Here is a 21,589-nt window from a genome sequence, read left to right as displayed (position 1 = left end):
GAAAAAATTGTTGCTAAACAGCTCACTGCTGTTCTGAATGCACACAACATTTTAGACAAATTTCAATCTGGTTTCCGTCAGAAACACTCAACTGAAACCGCTCTTCTTAGTGTCCAACGATTTATTAATGTCCTCTGACAAGGGTCAATGCTCCGTTTTGGTGCTGCTGGATCTTAGTGCCGCTTTTGATACAGTTGATCATAACATCATGCTTGAAAGACTTAAGCATTGGGTTGGTATCTCAGGAAGCGCCCTGGATTGGTTCACCTCCTATCTATCAGACAGAAGTTTCTCGGTGTATCTTGGCCCCTATTCCTCAGAAACCGCGGCCCTTTCTTGTGGGGTGCCGCAGGGTTCTGTGTTAGGTCCGCTTTTATTTGCATTGTACATGCTCCCCCTGGGACATATAATTAGCCAAGTTGGAGATATTTCTTATCACTTATATGCAGATGACATCCAGCTGTATGTCTCTTTTGAGCCAGAAGACACTGACAAAGTGTTGAAATTGCTTAGATGTTTCAATTTGATTAAGGATTGGCTCGCAAACAACTTTCTAAAGCTCAATGAAAATAAGACCGAAGTCATTATTGTTGCTCCGGACCCTATAGTTTCCAAGATTAGTCAGCTGCTGGGCTCCTTGTCCTCAGCTGTTCAGTCCAAACTGAAAAATCTTGGTGTAATATTTGATAATAACATGTACTTGGATCAACATATTAAATCTCTGACCCGCACATGTTTCTTTCAATTAAGAAACATTGCCAAAATTAGAGGAACTGTTTCACATTCTGAGCTTGAGATGATTATTCATGCTTTTATTTCATCTTGGCTTGATTACTGCAACTCTATTTTCACCTGTCTCAGCAAATCGTCCCAGGACCGTTTACAACTAGTCCAGAATTCTGCTGCAAGACTGCTAACCAGGTCTAGCAGGATGTCACACATTACTCCAGTTTTATACTCATTACATTGGCTTCCGATTAACTACAGGATCAAATTTAAAGTTTTGGTTCTGACTTATAAAGCTTTGCACGGTCAGGCTCCAGCGTATATCTCAGACCTGCTCCATTCATACACTACATATAGGCCCCTCAGGTCTTCTAACCAGGGATTAATGGTTGTCCCACGCACCCGTTTAAAGACTAGAGGTGACCGTTCCTTTGAAGCGGTGGCTCCAAACCTGTGGAATGCGCTTCCTATTGCCTTACGTTCTGCAGTCTCTGTTGAAGCTTTTAAAAAGCAGCTGAAGACGCACTTGTTTAAATTTGCTTTTGATTCATTTATGTAAAATGTTGCCTTTTAATGACTGTTTTTAGTCTTTTATCTTTATTGTTGTATGTTTTGTACTAATTTTTATCTTGTGAAGCACTTTGTGATTCTGTCTGTGAAAAGTGCTATATCAAATAAACTTATTATTATTATTATTAAAATGATTAGTCAATGAATCAATGAGTTGATCGACAAAAAAAATAAAATCGCTATAACTATTTCCTTGTTGGTAACATTTGATATTAACCACCATAAAACATTGTAAATGGTTTATGGTGAGTTGGGAATTTGTATTTATACTGTAGTATGGTTAAATATAGCACAAATAGGCAAAATATGGCATTACACACACACATATATACACACATATATATATATATATATATATATATATATACACAAATTTTTTGTGGGGGGGGGGGATTTTAGGCCTTTATGTGTATAGGACAGCTTAGACATGAAAGGGGAGAGAGAGGGGGAATGACTTGCAGCAAAAGGCCGCAGGTCAAAGTCGAACCCGCAGCCTCTGCGTCGAGGACTAAACCTCTATATATGGGCGCCCGCTCTGCCAGGTGAGTTAACCAGGCGCCCATTACACATATATTTGACATATGTGTGTGTACACATCCATACCTTGAAAAACTTGTCGATCTTGGTCAGGTTTATTCTCTTCTTGGCATCTAGCTTGTAGATGTTGCTGCTGTTTCCATCCATGAGGTACAAGCCAAACCCCATTACCTAGGAAGTGGAACAGTGGTTTCGTTACTCTTTACTTTCATTTCAAAGATCTAGAGGGAAAAATTCAATATAGTACACCACAAACCTCTCAATCTACATTTATATGATGCAGTTTTAAGTGCTTTGAACATTAGTCTGCCTTTCCTAAGCAATGTGAGAGTGTGAACGTGTGTTGAGTGGGAAAATGGGATGGGTGGGACTTGTACAATATCACAGGTCCTTTTCACGTTTATTACTGCCCCTGTCATTTTGTAACTCTGTATAATTCTGTGCAAAAACAAACAAAACAAATATTTTAGACTAAGAATGAGTTAGATCACAGAAGCAATCATTAACCAATCCCCACTTAGAGGTGCAGGGCCTTACTTACTTTGAGCAGCATGTGTTTCTCATTGGGAGTGAGGTACATCTTGTCCTCGTAATAGTCGACACACAGGTTGACAATGTCTGCCAGCAGCTCCTCATATCCATTAATCACTTCCAGCTGCTGCTGCAATGACTGGCAGACAGTACAGAATAGATTGAATATTAATATGTTATTACAATTACATAACAACATGTTATGTTTCTGAGTAAAACACGTTGTGTGTGTTTGGCATGATTCTAACTCCATATATTAAACACACACACACACACACACACACACACACACACACACACACACACACACACACACACACACACACACACACACACACACACACACACACACACACACACACACACACACACACACACACACACACACACACACACACACACACACACACACACACAAAAACACACAATGTGATTGTGTGCCAGACCAGTAAACCACTCTAAAAAGATCCGACACCGAGCTTTCTTGTCAGCTTGATGTTGGCAAACGCAAGTTGCTTCAGCTACGACAGCGTTCTAAGGCCATTGTATAAAAAGAATTATGTTACGGACCCGGGAGAGAGGGGTAATATTCCAAGAAAAAACTCCAAAAAGAACTCGGATATTCTCTGAGATTTAAGTGATACATTTGGAATTGGAATGTAATGGGAAAATTACATTTAAGCCTAATTCCTTATATTTTTATGTTTAATTCGTACTTTACTTCTCTCACAAATGATGAAAGAGTTGATCTCATTTCCCACATGCAGATTTTGATTCTAACTGCTGAGACGTCCAGTCTGGAACATAATGTGAGCACTGTTTGTCTGAACAGATAGGGGGCTACAAGGTCACCCTAAAACTATCGTACAGGGAGGAGGAGGCGAAATGGCTCCGAGATGTCTCTTGTGTTTTTTCTGATTGTCTTCATGTGTATCAGATTGCCTGTAAGAACTGTAGCGTCATAATAATCCAAGTGCGTGTGTTCTGTCACTCTGAAGATGCATAAAAGCCTGGTGTTTCTGTTCACTCATTTGAGAAACTGACTCCACACTGGGCTGCGGCCTTTTGTGAAATCATGTTGCTCCAATTTGCAAATATATATATACTTTGGTTAATAAAATACAAAAACCCAACTTGGTTCTAGTCTCAGACCTTCTTATTCATTTCATTATACTAAACTCTGAAAAACTTTCCCCCCTGCTGCAAAGGAAACGTCCATGACAGGAATTAATTACTTCTTTGCCATTTTCATACTTTGCAAAGTCATCCAGTGGGCCTGATTGGACCCTCTGGTGGGGTGGTTCTGGCCCACGAGCCATATGTTTGACACCCCTGCTCTAACAGGATGTACATTGTGATAATAGCAAGGCAAGAAAACTGGAGCATATCACTCTGTGGCTTTGGCCTTTTTACTGACAAAATTTCAAAATAAACAGTGGGTCTTTTTAATGCCATGTATTTTTGCAGATGTTCCAGACCTGTCTGGGAACCCTGAAACAAGTTTGAGAAAACAGCAGCAACACCACCTAGATGTTGGTGAAATGATCTAATCATAATAATGTTGAATGAACAGTATGATGCACATCTGACCAACCTGAGTGATTTTGTTGTGGTTTGCCAGGAACATGGACAGGTTCTGAGACTCCTGGATGGATGAAGGCTCAGACATTTTTCTCAGGAACTGGGCGGCACTGGGCGAAGGTAAGAAACAGATTTTGTTAGAAAAAAAAAGATCACACCAAGCTAAGATTAAACATCTTTCTTCCATCAGTCTAACAGAGGTTTTCAACCCGCGACCCTTTGCTGCATCTCCTCTCTTTCTCTGTCTCTCCACTTCCTGTCATTGTCCAGCTGCTCTATCAAAAATTAAGAAATTTATAAAATGCAGTCTTCAAATTAATTAATTCATTATACTCTCACATACCATAATGGTCCATAACTCCACTTAGAAATAACAGAAAATAGACAATTCTCCATGCATTCCTTAAAGATGCAGTAGGTAAGTCTTATAAAACTAACTTTCTGTCATATTTGCTGAAACTGACCCTATGTTCCAGTAGAACTACATGAATTATGTAATATAAAAAAAATCCTATCTGCCTGTCAATCACTGCTCAGGCACACACACGCATATAAGAGCGTTCTCCCCTCCCCCTTCCCCGCGCACGAGCTGCAGAAAGGTTTCCCAAAACTCAGGTGAAGTGGCTTTCCAGAGGTGGTATGAGCTCCGGGATTTTAAAGATCTGAAGAACGATGCAGATGTAGCCACATTTCCTCTCAACAGGTAACATAATTACCATGAATGATTTATCTTTCACTTGGTTATTAGAAGTCAAAAGTCCACAAAGCTACGTTGGTGAGGATGATAATAACGTTAGCACAGTGGTCGGTCTGATATGATGCTGAAATGGCTAACGGTAGCCTGCTAGTTAGCATCGTTTTACTGTTGGTGAGTAAAGTTAACGTTGTGTTGGTGTTTAGTTATTGAACATGTTGTCTGACATGCCGGCAGTTCTGTCAAACTCCGTTGTGTGGGAGGGGCTTAGGAGACGGTTTGGGCTGCAGCAGAAAGGGGGGAGGGACTGAGAAGTTGTCGAGGTTCAAATTTGTTGGCAAAGTCCTGGATCTTCACAATCTTACCTACAGCAACTTTAAAGCTGTGGTAGGCAATTTATTTTTTGCATTGTTAGCCAAAAATAATCTTTCAGCATATTGTAATTCAAGTGGTCTGAGAAAAAACTAGACTTCTGCACTGCTCTGTTTTCAGACTTCAGAAAATCTTTCCGTCACAGGAGACTTTGGCCAATCACAGGTCATTTCAGAGAGAGAGAGCATTCCTATTGGCTGTTCTGTCCATTCATTGCCTGTGCGACAAAAAAGGGAAAAGGGGGAACTGCAGGATGAGGTCTCAATGGACTTCAAATTCTGGCGGGGTTTTTTGTTTTGCATTCTACTCACTGCAGCTTTATAAATCATTGTATTTTTTAAATAGTGGTGCGATATTAAACTGTGACAATATTTCTCGTTGAGGTGAAAAGTTGTCTAGTCATATCAGATATCAGCATGGAGTCTGGCTACGACCTGGAAATAAGCATAGAAGATCTCCCCGCCCGTTCTTCAAAGTTGACTCTAAGTTAACTTTTGCAGAGCGATATTGGAGTTGCAGTTGGAAAAAGTTTGTGTCAGTGTCTCGTCACAGCCCTAGTTTTTAGTTTTCCAGTAATTCCAAAGTAATGCAGTGATAGTTGTAGATCAACGGGAACATCGCAAACAGGAATTGTTAATAGCTGATTGGCACCATTAAAAGTATGCCCAATCAGCCAAGGCGTTAACAAATAAAGGCTTAGAAAAACACAGCTCACAGCTAAATCACTGAATCCATGGCATTATACTTCCTGTTTACATCCCCAAAACTATGGGAACTGTAGTTTGAAAACATAGCTCATTATATTTCTGGAACACGGACACGCTCTTCTATCCATTCACAAACAGCTAGTTACTATTTCCCCTGGGTTGAAAACCTGGTTATCACAAATACATTTAAGCAGTATAGGAGGAATGTCTTAATGGGTGCTGAGTGATGCTGCCATCTAGTGTCTGTGGTTGTCAAGTGTGTGAATGTATGCACTTTCACGTTCAATGTTCCTGAATACCGTTTATAGGCGGAGTGGTCGTTCTTGACGCTGCATTTCATGTTCTTCAGCTCATCCAGCACAGCGAACATGTTGATGAACTTTCCGAGGGTTAGCAGGTATGCCTCGGAGACAAAGTCTTTTCTGCGCTCGATGTGACAGAGACGACGGACTTCTCCGCAGAAACGGTCGATTGCTGTGCGCTTAAAGAAAGAAAGAGGAGAGAGAAATGATTAGGTTTTTGCAACTTGGCCAGTAGGCAGTCAAGGAGAGTCCCCGCTGAATGTAGAATGTAATTCACCTGGAAGTACATGAAATTCATCAGCTTGGTGACTTCCGGTTCCAGGACCTCCACGGTCTTCTCGTAGATCTCCACTCTGTTGGGCTGTTCGTTGCATTTCACCTAAGAGAGAAAGACAAACGGTAAGAATTGTTATGGGAAAAGCAAGGTTACAGTATAATCTGGAGATTCTTTTCTAGATTAACTGTTTTAACATGTCAGATAATATAGTGTTATAAAAGTGCCACAATCACAATTTTCCAGAGTGACACATTTAAATTGCGTATTTTATCCCACCAACAGGCCCAAACCCAAAGATATTCAATTTACAGTGATATCAGACAAACATTATGAGACAGACACAGTCTGCCGATCCTCAAATTCTAGAAGCTGGAATAATTTTCCCTTGGAAAATGACTAAAATGGTTAATAGATTTTCAAAATAGTTCATTATTTTCTGTCAATAGATTGACTAATTGTCTCATGAGAGCACACAATGTTACCAGTCACACAGTGATCACCTGTGGTATTGCACGCGAGCAGCTCCTCCAGGTGTAGAGCATGATGGCGTACTCCTGCCCCTCCTCCAACATCACATTCTAATTCAACAAACAAAACTCATCAATAACTGAAGATCACCACAACATCAAAAAAATTCAAACTCACATTTTCTAAACTATATCCAGACACAAAACAAGACACGTAAGGACTACAAAAGGCATGCACTATTGCTTCTTTTCTATGTCATTTAATCCCAGTCGGTGGCAGGGAAGTGCATTAGTGCTTCCAAGCCAGCCGTGCCTTCATACAAAGTGCTGTTTGATTCAGACCCCGAGCAATTATCCCTCACTAATTAGACACAAAGCCCTACTATTCCTGTTACGAGATGGTCCAAAGCATCCATTTGTCCCCGAGCCATTTGCTTCTGGGCCTGGATCCTAGAAGCTGCCTGCTAGACAATACCAAATGGCATATCCTGTTCACAACAAGCCCTTGACCCCATTCTGGTGGATTCATGTTTCCCACCAAGTAATTACGGAGGTTAGAGAGAACGGACACTGAAAAATTAATCGCTAAAAAGTGATTTCCCAGAGGTGGGACCCTCCTACTGTACCATGCTGGAGTGGACGGTGGCCTGCTCAATGTATCTGGCGATGCCGGTGACGAACGCATTTCGGTCCTCAAAGTTGGTGTTGAAGTTGGGCTGTGGGAAGATTGGGAAATTATGTTTACAAAAATGACACTAAGGTATATAACATAATATTAAAACTGTTAGTATGGGAGTGCCTTGGTAGCTGAGTGGTTACAGCGCATGCAATACCTATTACAGCTTTAAATATACTCATACTTATACTCACATTATTTACGGACGAGGGAGCTATCAAAAGTGGAAGCCACTTTTTGATCCAGAAAAACCTCTTAAACTACTTGTGTAGCATAATCTAAGTATCCACTTGTAAACAAAATACCTTTGAAATACATGTTGTTTTTAATAACTATTGCAAAATAAGCCACCTCTGCAAAATCCTCTCAAGTCAAAGTTTTTTGCATTCCCAGGTACAGGGATTGAATAATTCACACATCCATCCTTTGGGTGATGATGTTAACACGATAATATACACTCACCTAAAGGATTATTAGGAACACCTGTTAAATTTCACATTCATGCAATTATCTAATCAACCAATCACATAGCAGCTGCTTCAATGCATTTAGGGGTGTGGTCCAGGTCTAGACAATCTCCTGAACTCCAACCTGAATGTCAGAATGGGAAAGAAAGGTGATCTAAGCAACTTTGAGCGTGGCATGGTTGTTTGTGCCAGACGGGCTGGTCTGAGTATTTCACAATCTGCTCAGTTACAAAGAATGGTCTGAAAAAGTAAAAAAACATCCAGTATGCGGCAGTCCTGGGGGGTGAAAATGCCTTGTTGATGCTAGAGGTCAGAGGAGAATGGGCAGACTGATTCCAGCTGATAGAAGATCAACTTTGACTCAAATAACCACTTATTACAACCGAGGAATGCAGCAAAGCATTTGTGAAGCCACAACATGATCAACCTTGAACCTCATCTCCACTAAAAATAGGGAAATGAGGCTACAATTTGAACGAGCACATCAAAATTGGACAGTTGAAGACATCTTTTGTAATGTAACACAGAAAACTAGATTGTTTCTCAATCCCGTTTCCAAATAACAACTGGAAATCAATATGTTCACTTACTGTACATTGGATCTCCCAACAGCACGGGGGCACAAGAGAAGCAACAATTAGCACTCTTTAAAATAATATTGATATTGGTATATTATATTTTGATCAATTAAACCAATTGGGAAATATACTAATGTAGATATTATAACTTATTTGTTTGCAATTTACATTTTTGTCTATGGCTTTATGTGTTGGTTCTCATAGCCGTTCTAAACCAACTGCAGCAGTTTATTTCTCTTAATTAAATGTATTTAATTATTTTATTTAGGGACAGTGTCTTTTAGTTTTTCTGTGTTATATATGTTTTTGTATGCAAAAAATGCAAATTAATTATTTAAAAATCATACAATGTGATTTTCTGGATTTTTGTTTTAGATTCCATCTATCACAGATGAAGTGTACCTATGATAAAAATTACAGACCTCTACATGCTTTGTAAGTAGGAAAACCTGCAAACTCGGCAGTGTATCAAATACTTGTTCTCCCCACTGTATGTACTGATCTACACATGATCCTATGGCCTTTGCAGGAAATAATGATATCATAAAGCTATCTGTGGTTGATGTAGGTTCAACTTCTGATCAATCCACGTCCAGATGGACCATTTGAAACTCTTGCTGTACTAGAACTGAAAGTTAGGAGGGGGGATAGTGTGGTAGATAAGGATAGAGTAGTGGAGGAAGTTAGAGTTAAGGGTTTCTGATTGGGGGGGAAAGAAAAGGGAAGTTTTACTTTAATATAACCTCTGTTGCCATGGTGCCAAATCTATTCAGAAAAGGAACAACACTTTATATATTCACTATCGGTTGTAAATGTATAATATTAGTGTATAGTAATAATATTAGGGCTTTGACTTTTGCCCAAAAATTATTAATATTTGAATATTTATTAATAATATTTTGATGATTATGAGAATGCAACGCTACCAAGCCACGGCCGAGAGACGTGTAGTTACATTTTGAAAGGCGTGGAAAAAGCCTCGGAATCTGAATTGAAAACGTTTACAAGCAAACACATTTACAAAAAATAATGCCCATAACAGGTTCAAATATTAAGGGCTGCCTAATATTCGTTCGAATATCATTATTTTTTTTAAATATTTGAATTATATTCGAATAACAAAGTTCGGAGTCAAAGCCCTACATAATATGTACATGTCCACACTTGTTTGTTAATGTATGTTCATGTCTGTTACCATCATTTTGGTTAACTATTAACTATTTTACTCTTATTCTATGTAAGTGCAGCACATGAAATGTCTCCATGTCTGTTTATCCCCCACAACAGAAATTAGGGATGCACCAAATCCAGGATTCGGCTTCGAATATCGGACTTTTTGACGGGGTTCGGTTTCTGCCAAACCTTAGAATTTTTTCCCAGCGAACCGAACCCTACGCTTGCACTAGGCGCGCTACGCTGGTCGACGTAATGACGGCGCCGTTGATTACAGGAAGGTGTTTACGTAGGTGGAGCGTTCAATGTAGAAAGAGAAAGTGAGAAAGAAAGAGAAGAAGAAAATAGAGGCCTTAGAGATGTTCTAAACACATTTAAAAAAAGGTGATGACGCTGCCCCGCAACGGAGGGACAGAGTCAGGCTACCGGTGAGAGAGAAGAGAGAGAGAGCGAAAAAGAGTCACAGTGATGCGTGAGGGGCCCGCTGCCCCGTTGGAGAGTCTGAGAGAGAGATGAGACTGATCACACAATACATTTCAGCGAGAGATGTGAGGAGAGGACAGGAAGAGCAGAAGAGAGGAAAGGAAGAGCAGAGGAGAGGAGAGGAAGAGCAGAGGAGAGAAAGAGCAAGGGAAAAGGAGAGATCTGGGGGGGGGGCCCCATCTAAGATGATCTTGTCCCGGGCCCAGGCAAGACTGTCAGCTGGCCTGCAACAGTTTAACAATAAACTGAGACTTTCTTGACTTGCGAAATAAATAAAAAATGTAATTGCGGTGAGCTGTCAGAACATAAGTAATCTCAGAGATTATTCCTCACAGCGCTGTCTCTCTGTCTCTCTCTCATTATATTTCTTATTAGGTTCTAGTGACCTGGTGAGGTTTCGCTAAAAGCCCCCCGGGTTTCTGACCTCTCCTACACACACTTTTTCTCTTTCTATTGTTATATTTCTTTATATGAATGTGTGCAAACAATAAACAAACAAACAGGAATATGTTTATCGCTAGTAATATCGTTATTGTGATGTTCAACAACGTTATCCCATAGTATGAACTAAGATAGTATGAAGAACTATGACTGAACGGACAAAGCATTATCATAAAAATAACTGCACGCAGCAGAGGAAGTGAGTGTGTGTGTGTGTGTGCGTGCGTGCGTGCGTGCGTGTGCATGTAGAAGGCTTGTGGTTGGACAGTGGCAAAGCACAGCTGTCAGCACTGACCTGAAACATGATGGAGGAGGGGAGGGGCTCGATGCATGGCTGCTGGTCTGGGAGCGGCAGCTCCTCCAGCAGGTCCACGTTGGACAGGGCATCTTCTAAAGTCACTGTGGACGTCATGCTGCTGAAAGGGACAAAAACAATCATGTTTACAGCCTTTTGTCCAGGAAAGCAGGACATATAGTTCTTATCAAACACAATAAAGCATGGCAGGCCCTGCAGTATGCACCAGCAAAACCAAGTGACTGACAGACCAGACTTGCAGCACTCTGGCTTCATTTTTGGGTCAAGTTTTACATTGTTTTGGTTTGACAACACAAGTCACAGTGGAAGGCATAAGAGGGAAACTTTTATGTAGGAGGAGGAAAAATCCTGGAGCCGCCGGACAGCGTGGAGGCAGCAGCTTAGCAGAGGATGGGCTAGGAAAGCTAAACTGAACTTCAAGCTGAAAACCTTACAATCCTCAAGCTAACCAGTAGGCCGACGCAGCTGCAGACATCGCACCTTCGGCTCTCAACAGAAGCTTCACAGAGTGCTTTAGATTCCCCTTTCCCAGTATCATTATTATTAAATGTGAATATTTTCTGGTTTCTTCACTCTTCCAGGACATTAAACTGAATATCTTTGAGTTGTGGAATAATCGTTTGTTGGAGCTAGGATTGTAACTAACGATTATTTTCATTGTTGATTAATCTGTCGATTATTTTCTCGATTAATCCATTTGTTATTTGGTCTATCGAATGTCTGAAAATGGTGAAGCCCAAGAGGACGTCCTCACATGTCTTGTTTTGTCCACAACTCAAAGATATTCAGTTTACTGTCACAGAGGACAGAAGAAACTAGAACAATTTTTACTTTTTTTTTCTTAGAATTAACTCAAACCGACCAAAATCGACAAACACTTGGCAATTAATTAAATAGTTGCCAAGTAATCGATTAACCAATTAATCTGTGCAGCTCTGGTTGAAGCCCTAGAAACAACTCCATGTAGTTAATGCAAATTAGACAGGGGTTTCCCACATGTCTTTGCTACGAGTTATCAATTTACACTATATGCTAAAATTGAAAATGTGCATTTGACACAGGCTATTTTAGATGGAAAGATGTTGCTATTTCAGAGTCATTGTTTTGGTCTTCCCAGTGATAACAGAACATCATTGCCAAAACAGTGTGATTTCACAAACTGTGTGAAAATACACAAATGTTGCTTTCTGCAACATGCTACCATTTGCTGCTCCCATGCCTCGTGGATGTTTTATGTAACTACTTCCAGGAAAAACACTGAAACACAAAACACTTCTTTCAAATGAAGCCGATACATTTGGTTTGTATTCTCACGCTGCTGCTGACTGCTGCTGCTGACTGCTGCTGCTGACTGCTGACTTTCGGACGTCACTGACACCGAACAATCAAAAAACCTATTGCAATCAGAACGGACAGCGAGTCAAAACAATCCACACACAGCGACTAACGGCCAACACAAAAGCCTGGCAGTCACTGTGTGCACCGGCCACTGACCTCCTGCTCTGTAGCTGGAAGTACAGCACAGAGCACAAAGAGGAGTGGGGTCCATGTTGGAGCCAAGATTATGATTTCAATATTCACTTTTATTTTGATGAATTGTGCATAAATGCATTGATCTTGAGAGTAAACTAGACTCATAGTCTAATAATAACTCTAGCGAGTTGTGTTAATTGATCTTGGTATGTGGCGTTTATTAAACCAAAGTTTGGTCTTTGAGTATTTATTTACATTTGCAAATGGAGAAATACAGTTTCACAAGTACCGCAGCACATCTGAAAAAGTCTTCAGTTTTATCTCAGGAGGCAGAAGGAGACACAGTTCAGACAGTTCTATGGCCTTCTTCACTTTATCTGCTAAAAGTTAAAACAAATGAGTAGCTGGAGTTCCTCAATAAAAACTCTACTAGGCTGAAAGTTCACGGTTGCCAACTATTTCACTTGGAGCCTTTTGAATCTACACATGAAGAAGCTAAATCTTGTGGTGTTATAAAACAATCATTAAACGAAATGGTTAAAATAAAATTTGCCACCACAGCGTATCATCACAGCCTTTTGACAATCAGCTGATTGAGGCAGTAATTATATCAGCAGGTATATACGAGCTGAGCTGTCATTCAGTTTTTGTTCTTTGGTTTGTAGCCACACATTTCTTTGACCACTGCACCACTCAGTACCGTTAACTGATTGTGAATTTAAGTTGTTTTTTTTATATCTTTTATTTTTTTGCTCTGCTGTCAATCCTTGTACACCATTGGGTAAGGACAGTTCATTACTGCTTGAGGAAAAATAGAAAATCTAATTAATACGAGGTCTGAATAATAAAGGTAATTACATGTGACAAACTGAAGAAACCAGTGGATTCTGAGTGATGTTTAAGCGTGTCAACCAAGGCGCATTCCAAAGGACAAGCAGGGAACAAATATGTTGTCTGAAAGTCCATATAGTTTGAAAGAATTTGAAGGGGCCAACATTGCACACATTGGCGTATGCAGCCGTTATGCATAACACACAGAGGACCTGGATGGCTAATGCAAGCGCAGGCATGCACTCACTCCACAAAGATTTCTACAAAGCCTGTGACCACCGTCGACAGCATCAGATTACAAAGGGCAGCTGCTCTTTTGATCACAGAAATGAGACGTAGACAAAAAATGCTGGTTGGTTGGTTGGATGTTATGGTAGCTTTAAGACTTCCTTACATACATAAAGTTTTGTAACAAGCCAAAATACGTTTTAAAATATTGTATGGTCAAATTTGTTACTTTTTCCAACTATCTGAAGGGCACTTCTTGAAAAATTAGGCATCATTACTACATCTTTTTTGTAAAGTACAACAAATATAAACACTTTATTTTTGTATTTTTTAAAGATGATTTCTTTGGGCTTTTCCGCCTTTAATGGACAGGACAGCTAGGTGAGAAAGGGGAGAGAGAGGGGGGAAGACATGCAGGAAATTGTCGGACTCGAACCCTGGACCTCTGCGTCGAGGCATAAACCTCTCAGTACATGTGCGCCTGCTCTACCAACTGAGCCAACCTGGCCACAAATATAAACACTATTTAATTTGTTTTAAAGCAGTATAGGGTCTAATTGGAGATCTACTGAGCATCTTTAGATGACATTGATTAGTTTGCACACTAAAGTAGTAGTCTGATTTCACTTGAATTCACACGCTACTGCTCTGAAAAGCTGCATCACAGGCACAGCCCTGACAAAGTGATTTGTCACCATAAATGCATGAGCACGGCAAGTCAGTTCATAAGTTTGGACTGTGACACATGTTCTATTGTTTTGGCTCTGTACTTAAAATGAAGCAATGACTGAGCTTCAAGTGCTAACCTTTTAGGTCTAAGAGCGTTTGAGGATGGTCACGTCGGTATCGGGTGAAAAGTACAGGAATTGCAGCCCTTTAGTTCCTACTGTTCACTCAATATGGATGTAATGTGGGATTTCTGGGCTACATATCCCTGCCTCTGCTGAATTATTTGTATCCCCAGTGGGGACTAAATTCATCCCCCCCTCAAAGTGATCACTGTCACTTCAACAATAGACCATATTATATACCTAAAATAGAAGTATTTAAAACTAAGTAGAGTGCTGTAATGTGAACACTGCAATAGGACAATAAAATCTGAGCGGCCGTAGCTAGATGTGTTTAGCCGCTATTAAATAAATTGTTGCACGTTTTGTTGTGCAAGATCAACAAACATTGCAACCTGGTAAAAAGTTATCAATAAATGGAATCTCAAATACAGTACAAAGTTATTTAACTGTCAAGAGTGTAAAAATAGGTGAGGTTAGTTGCAAAATACAGCTTTTCAAAAAGGGAAGGAAGTTAGATGGGGAGAGCCATCTATGTAAAGCAGTTTCCAGAATCTGTCTCATTAATGATTCAGCCAAATGTCTTTCTTTAGTTTGCCAAACTGAACTGCAAACAGTCAAGTAAGCAGTGTAACATACTGCAGATCAGACAACTTGGTGACAAAACAGAGAAGTATGAATCACAGACGATGAGAGCATGTGATGCACGGTCTACTTCAACACAGGGAACGACTGACACTGAACTGATGTCCGAGAAACTGAAAGTAACCAATAAAAGCATAAACACACAGATCTGCATTTCAAAAAATCCATTTTTGTACTTAGACACTGCCTATTCGAAAATAAGGAGAAAAAAAATACACAAAGTAGCCTTTGACAAACAACCATTTTCATTATAAAAAAAAAAAAATAAGGAACCTTGGTGGCTTTTGCTTTAGTGCACAGTTCCTGTTAAGACTGCAGAGCTCTCTCCTCTTATAAGAAACAGACAAGAGACCAATTACAAAAGGCATGCATCTTAAAGTGTTAATTTAGCCTGCCAGGTCGTTGGCCTGTATGCCCACTGGTGAAGTTGTACACCATGTGTTTGTAAGTGCTCCCTCTGTAATTACACAGTAAGGAGCTTAAAGTAGGTAACCTAGGTGTTTCAAGCAGAGGGCAAACACAAGGCCCTCCCACGCAGCAGTAATAATAATACCTGTGGTTCACTTAAGGTTCTTAGCTCATTTTGAAATCACACGAAGAAAGGAAGATAAAATAACATTGATCAAGAGAGATAAAGTGTCTAGACATAAACAAGAAGAACTAAAACCAGTGAAACAAACAGGACAGACTACTTTATATCAGAAATAGTCCCAGAGGGCCTGTGGGTTATCTAGACCTGGGATTCCCAACCAGGGATAGTTGGACCTCCAGGAGGTAGCCTACTTCTGCAGTTTCCAAGAGGGACATGGAAAGATTGTAGCCTGACTAATGTTATAATGTGATTGAAAAAACATGTCCACACATTCATATTCTACAAACTAGTAAACAAGTGAGCAGAGAGGTTCACTTAACTAAGTATGGTTGAAATAGTTAGGTAAAAGTAATTATATTGCATGATTGAAATAGCTACAATTAATTGTGTCCACAACTTCGAGATATTCAGTTTACTGTCAGAGTGAAAAAACTAGAAAATATAATTACATTTTAAGAAGCTGCAATCAGAGAATTTTTGCTTTTTTGTGATTAACTTTTTTTTATTTATTTTTTTAAACATACAACTCAAAACATGAACACATCCCCCCCCCCCTCGTCATCACCAGCCACCGAGACAAAAATCAAGAAAAGATGACAGTACAATATTCAAGACCATTCAACAAAATAGTGACACAATAGACAAAAACCATAAACCAAATAAACATAATGTATGTATAAATGACAACACCATAAGCCCATCATACGTGTCTCTCCCCAGCACAAAGCTGAGCTCAGCTACTTTCCACCTTTTCTAGTCTAGACATCCAATCTGGCAAACCATTGATATGATATTTTTTCAAATGTCGGCACCCTAGCCATATCTCACAAGCCCACTCCTGGATAGACGGCAGCTCTTCATTCCTCCATCCTCTTAAAAGAATCTGTCTGGCTATCATTAAACTAGTCTGGACCCAGCTTCTTATGTGTTTATCCATCCCACTTAGGATGGACCCATCTCCCAGAACCAATAATCTTAGGCTGAATGGAACCTGGTCCCTGAACTCTAACATAGGTTATCATGTATCCTGGTCCAAAACTCCTGGACCTTATCACAGGACATAGGACATGATGACATTTTTTACTTTTTTGAATAAAACATCACTCAAATCAATTAAAAAAGTTGGCCATTAATTTGATAGTTGACAATTTATGGATTAATCTATGACGCTCTAGTTGAAATGTTTAACAGAAGTAATGGATCAATGGCTAAAACATCCAGCTTCTGCCACTCGTGGCAAGTGGTCGACAAATTAATGCAAACTTGACTAAACTGACCAAATCTTTTATTTATTTATTTTTTTTTTTTAAGTACTGTTACAATGGTTACTTATATTAATAAAATAGTGTTAAATAACAACTTTTTAAAATCAATTCAAATGAACACATAGGCCTACTTGAGTTCATCTGACAGGGATGTGGGGGGGCACCAAGCATTTGTTGGAATCACTAGTCTAGACCGGCCAGGACATTGTTCTGCTACCCTGGGTCCAGAGTCAGACTAGTTTAACCCTTGGTTTCCTGTCAACCGTAAAACTTTACTTTTCTGTGTAAAAATTTAAACTTCTTTCAACGTTTTGGTCGTCTTTTTTGACACTTTTCCCGATGTTTTGAGGTTTTAGTCACCTTTTCCACTTTTTCGTTTTTTTTGTAACTTTTTCTGATGTTTTTGTATATTTTTTCAGCGCTTTTTCTGACGCTTTTATCCATCTTTTTTCAAATGCTATAACATTGACTAAAACACCCAAATTTAATGACAGTAGTCAGCTGATCATGTATTTAACTTGTGAAGAGCGTTGTACGGAACCATCCACGTTATTTCTTTTGACAATTTAGTTGAAAGAAACCCACATTTCTGATATAGAAACTTTTTGAAAACGGGTCAAATTTGACCCGAGGACAACAGGAGGGTTAATAAAAGCCAGACAGATTATTTTAAGAAGATGGAAGAATGAAGGGGTCCCGTCAATCCTGGAGTGGGCTTGTGAGATGGCTAGGGAAAAAGAAAAAATATAATCACAAAAGAAAAGACAGTGCTTCCCAACATTTTTGGACTGAGGTCCCCCTACAGCCCTGTCAGATGAACTCACGTACAACTTCATCGGTTACCAAAGTGTTCTGAATATTTAACACTATTATATAAAAGTGAATAATGTCAAATTTGTTATACAATTTTACTGTCAATGTTAAGGTTGGTTTGGTCAGCAATCGTACTACAAGCCTTCTAGGCTACTACTGTTTTAGAATGAAGCTGAATATTTGACCAAATATCCACTAATGTTACTTTTAGATAACTATTTAAACCATTTATCCAGTACTTATTAATTACCATTTGAACTGTTTAGCCATTACCTTTAGCTATTTATTTCTACCATTTATTCATTACTTTTAGCTACCTGTTTCAACTTCTGTAATCGCTTGCTAACTACTTTTCTCTTCCATAACGGCAACATGTACTGTTCAGGTGTTACAGTTGTCTTCATGTTAATATGTGGATATATTCTTCCAATCAAATCATAATTTTAAAGTGTGTAATATATATGTGTATATATATATATATATGTGTATATATATGTGTATATATATATATATATATATATATATATATATATATATATGTGTGTTGTGTATATATATATATATATATATATATATATATATATATATATATATACACACATGTATATATAAAAATCCTTTTTGGCTTTTCCCTTTTCCTTTATATCTTTTTTGTGCATGTTATAGGTTTACAAAGTGAAAAAGCCCAAAGTCCCCCCCAAAGGGACTTACCATCTCCAACAGAAAACACTGTTCACCAACTGCTCCAAACAGCTCTACTGTAGTCCAGCCTTTACTTCAGAGACAGACGTGGTCACTTTGGAACACACGTTATAATGTTCGCTTAGCTGCTAGCAGGGCACACCCTCATACTCTGCTTCTGACTGGCTAGTAGTCCTTACTTAGGTACTGTCAGGGCACGCCCTCATACTCTGCTTCTGATTGGCTAGTAGTCCTTACCTAGGTACTGTCAGGGCACGCCCTCATACTCTGCTTCTGACTGGCTAGTAGTCCTTACCTAGGTACTGAGCATGTGCGACTCCCAACAAAGATGGGATAGAAGTGAGATGTCTCCCTCTGTAGCTAAAACATAGAGCTCAACACACAGGGTGAAAAGAGGAGCTGCAGCAATGTGTAGTACAACAAAAATATGGTATTTTTGAAAATTAAACCATGTAAACCTAGTCTGATACAACATCTAAATACAATTATGAACCTGAAAATGAGCAGCAGACAAGTTAAGGAGAGATATATCAAAACCTCCGCAGATAAAAATTAAACTATATGCACGACTGGGTGCCCGTACGAGTACCCTAAAATTGTCATTTGAGTGAAGGTGAACTGACCTTTTAAACTAGCCACTGAACAGCAGCAGAAACATTCATGTGTGGTACAGCATGGCTATCAATGTTCAAATGCAATCGTCTCATGTCTGATTAAGCAGATTCAATGTTTAACACTTTTGCAAGCTATACCAGAAGCTTACACTGTCACCCTTTCACATCTGAAGACAAGGAGGAAGCCACTATATTTCTCTGAAGTGATAAAACAGATGCAACAGCAACAATCATATGCTCTGCCGGCATTTCCTTAAAAGATGGCAATCAGAAAACAGCAGATAGTTGCAATGAAAGCCATCCATGTGTCAGATTTTTGCATCACATTGTGCCACCCTGAAGGAAGTTGTAATTGTTTCTCTAGACAGAGGTGTGAAACCACATGGCGGGCTATCACACCAATTCCTACACCTTATATCAATGGAAAATGAATCTGAAAGTATCTCAGTTTTACCATTAAAGTCAGTGCAAACAAATGACAATACTTCTCCAAAATGTTACTGTTCATACCACCTTACAACACTTCCTGAATGCTCAGTGGTGCATACATCAAGTGCTCACCAAAAAGTCTTATATTAACACAGTACCATCAACCCAACAGCATTTTGCTGAAATAATAAATGCAACAGTCAAGGGTATTTTAGCCTTCATAAGAGCTTTAACACGTCTCTACATTCTCTCAAAACTTTAATAAGTGATCAGACACAGATATAGTGGAAATGGAAACCAACTATTCAGTTTCAATGGCTTCACCGCTGTAGGCTACTATATAAAGAATACAGAGTATGTCACTTAAAGTGTGTTATTCTAAATTAGCTTTACAGCATCATTGAAGACAAAATTCAACCACAGGTAGAAAAAAAACACCACTTTCACCAAAATGCCAACAGATGTGGTTTAACCTACAGTATTAGGCCTACCACGTATCATCATCCTCCCTCCTTCCTTCCTTCCTTCCTTCCTTCCTGTCCTCCAAACACTGATAAGGGTCTACTTACTGTAACAACAAATAAAGTCCTCATGTCATTACACGGCCACACTTTCCAGGTTTGATCTGTTTCAAAATCGACACAGCAGTTGCCACAATTTAATCTAAACTGACAATATAATCTTGTACAAAAATATGAGATATGACATTACTAAGAAATTATATTTCCCCATGTGAAGAACGAATTTTCAATTTAAAAAATAAAGGCTGACTGAACTGGTATTTACAATGAATGGCTGGGCAGCGAATGCAACATCAGGAGGGTGTGGAATACAGTCTGGTTCCTGAACACATCTGTCCTATTGCAGTAGGCTAATTCCCAAAGGAACAACCAGAAGGTCGGAGGAAAATGAAGAAATAAAGACTCATTCAGTTACACTTACTGACAGTTAGCTCAATTATTGGTGTATAACTTTGACTTTTTTTAACAGCAACTATCTTACTGCGGCGATCACACCTGAAGGACACATTAACGCTCTACTCCAACTCACAAGCAGTGACAAATTATTCTAAAATGAAGTTCAGCGCGAGAAAATCTTTGTTAATAGTAAGCTTTTGATGTGAACAAGTCCTGGAAGTCCTGCCTCCAACATGTAGCTGTGGTAATGGCCATATCCCTGCTCAGTGCCGTGGCCTGAGATTAGTCACAGCTCGGGCCTGTGAGCCAGGAAAATGGCTTTGCTTTGCAACAAGCTGTTAACCCCCTCAAGCGAATAAGTCTGAAGTCCATTTGAAATAAGTTTTTAACGCACAGCTTTAACAAAGCGGCTGTACGAAAGGCTACACCCGAAGCTATGCCGCTTAACTTTTTCCACCGTGGGTTGGTTGGTTAACTTAGCTGGAAATACACACTGAAACCAACTTCGCGAGCAATCATTTCTACTCACCCGGAGTTGTTGGTTAGCAAGGAAAACTTGTGCGGTTATGAGCCAGACTAGAGAGCCATTTAACCGGAATGTTGATCCATCTGGCGACTGAGAAGTCCAGGTTTGGAAGTCCTCTATCCAACTTTAATTTTCTTCTCTCGTCTTTCCTCGGTCGGTGTTATCATGGGCGGGGGAGGGAAGCCGAACAGGGAGTTCCTGTCCCTCAAACAGGGAAACTCAACAGGAAACTCTGCTCCGAGCTGCGGTGCTAGCCTGATCCGCTAGGGCAGGGACGAAAGGTAAAGTCAAAGGAATGTACAGTAGCCTACGAACCTGCCCGAGTGTATGGAGGGTGATTAGTGACAAAACACAACCTGCCCGAGGGTATGGAGGGTGATTAATGACAAAACACACGTACTCCCCACGCTACACACAGCATGGGGCATGTTGGAGTTGACTTCCTTTTAAAAAATCTTGAATGTGGCTGGGTTAGCTCAGTTGATAGAGCAGGCGCACATACATAGAGATTTACTCCTCGACACAGCGGCCGTGGGTTAAACGCTGACCTGCGGCCCTTTGCTGCATGTCATTCCCCCTCTCTCTCCCCTTTCACTGTCTTCATCTGTCCTGTGGATTTAAAGGCCTAAAATGCCCCAAAACAAATATATACATATATATCTTGAATTAACCCTGTGTTGTCCGTCAACCACGCAGCTTTTTGTTTTTCTGGGTCAAAATGTAAAATTCAAAATTATTTTTAATGTTTTGGTCGACTTTTCGACACTCTTGTCACTTTTTCTGATGTTTTTGTCACTTTTTTCTGCATTTTTTTAATGTATATTATTTTCAAATGCTATAGCATTGAATAAAACACCCAAATTCAATG

At 39.6% G+C, this 21,589-nt stretch overlaps 1 protein-coding gene across 1 annotated transcript in view; it reads right to left on the bottom strand.

Annotated features, from left to right (window-relative positions):
• Positions 1 to 21,005, bottom strand: part of cyfip1 (cytoplasmic FMR1 interacting protein 1) — a 53,905-nt gene extending 32,900 nt beyond the window's left edge. The window contains 9 exon segments of the mRNA XM_039810407.1: positions 1,900 to 2,004; positions 2,375 to 2,503; positions 3,959 to 4,055; positions 6,018 to 6,199; positions 6,298 to 6,399; positions 6,798 to 6,875; positions 7,391 to 7,480; positions 10,878 to 10,995; positions 20,725 to 21,005. Coding sequence (XP_039666341.1) covers positions 1,900 to 2,004; positions 2,375 to 2,503; positions 3,959 to 4,055; positions 6,018 to 6,199; positions 6,298 to 6,399; positions 6,798 to 6,875; positions 7,391 to 7,480; positions 10,878 to 10,994 — 900 coding nt within the window. The 5' untranslated portion in view covers position 10,995; positions 20,725 to 21,005.
• Positions 21,006 to 21,589: the final 584 nt, after the last annotated feature.

The sequence above is a fragment of the Perca fluviatilis genome, chromosome 9, assembly GCF_010015445.1.
Source record: "Perca fluviatilis chromosome 9, GENO_Pfluv_1.0, whole genome shotgun sequence".
In the NCBI taxonomy this organism is placed as follows: domain Eukaryota; kingdom Metazoa; phylum Chordata; class Actinopteri; order Perciformes; family Percidae; genus Perca; species Perca fluviatilis.
The sequence above is the reverse complement of the archived record's forward strand: the minus strand, read 5'-3'. Positions and strand labels throughout refer to the sequence as shown.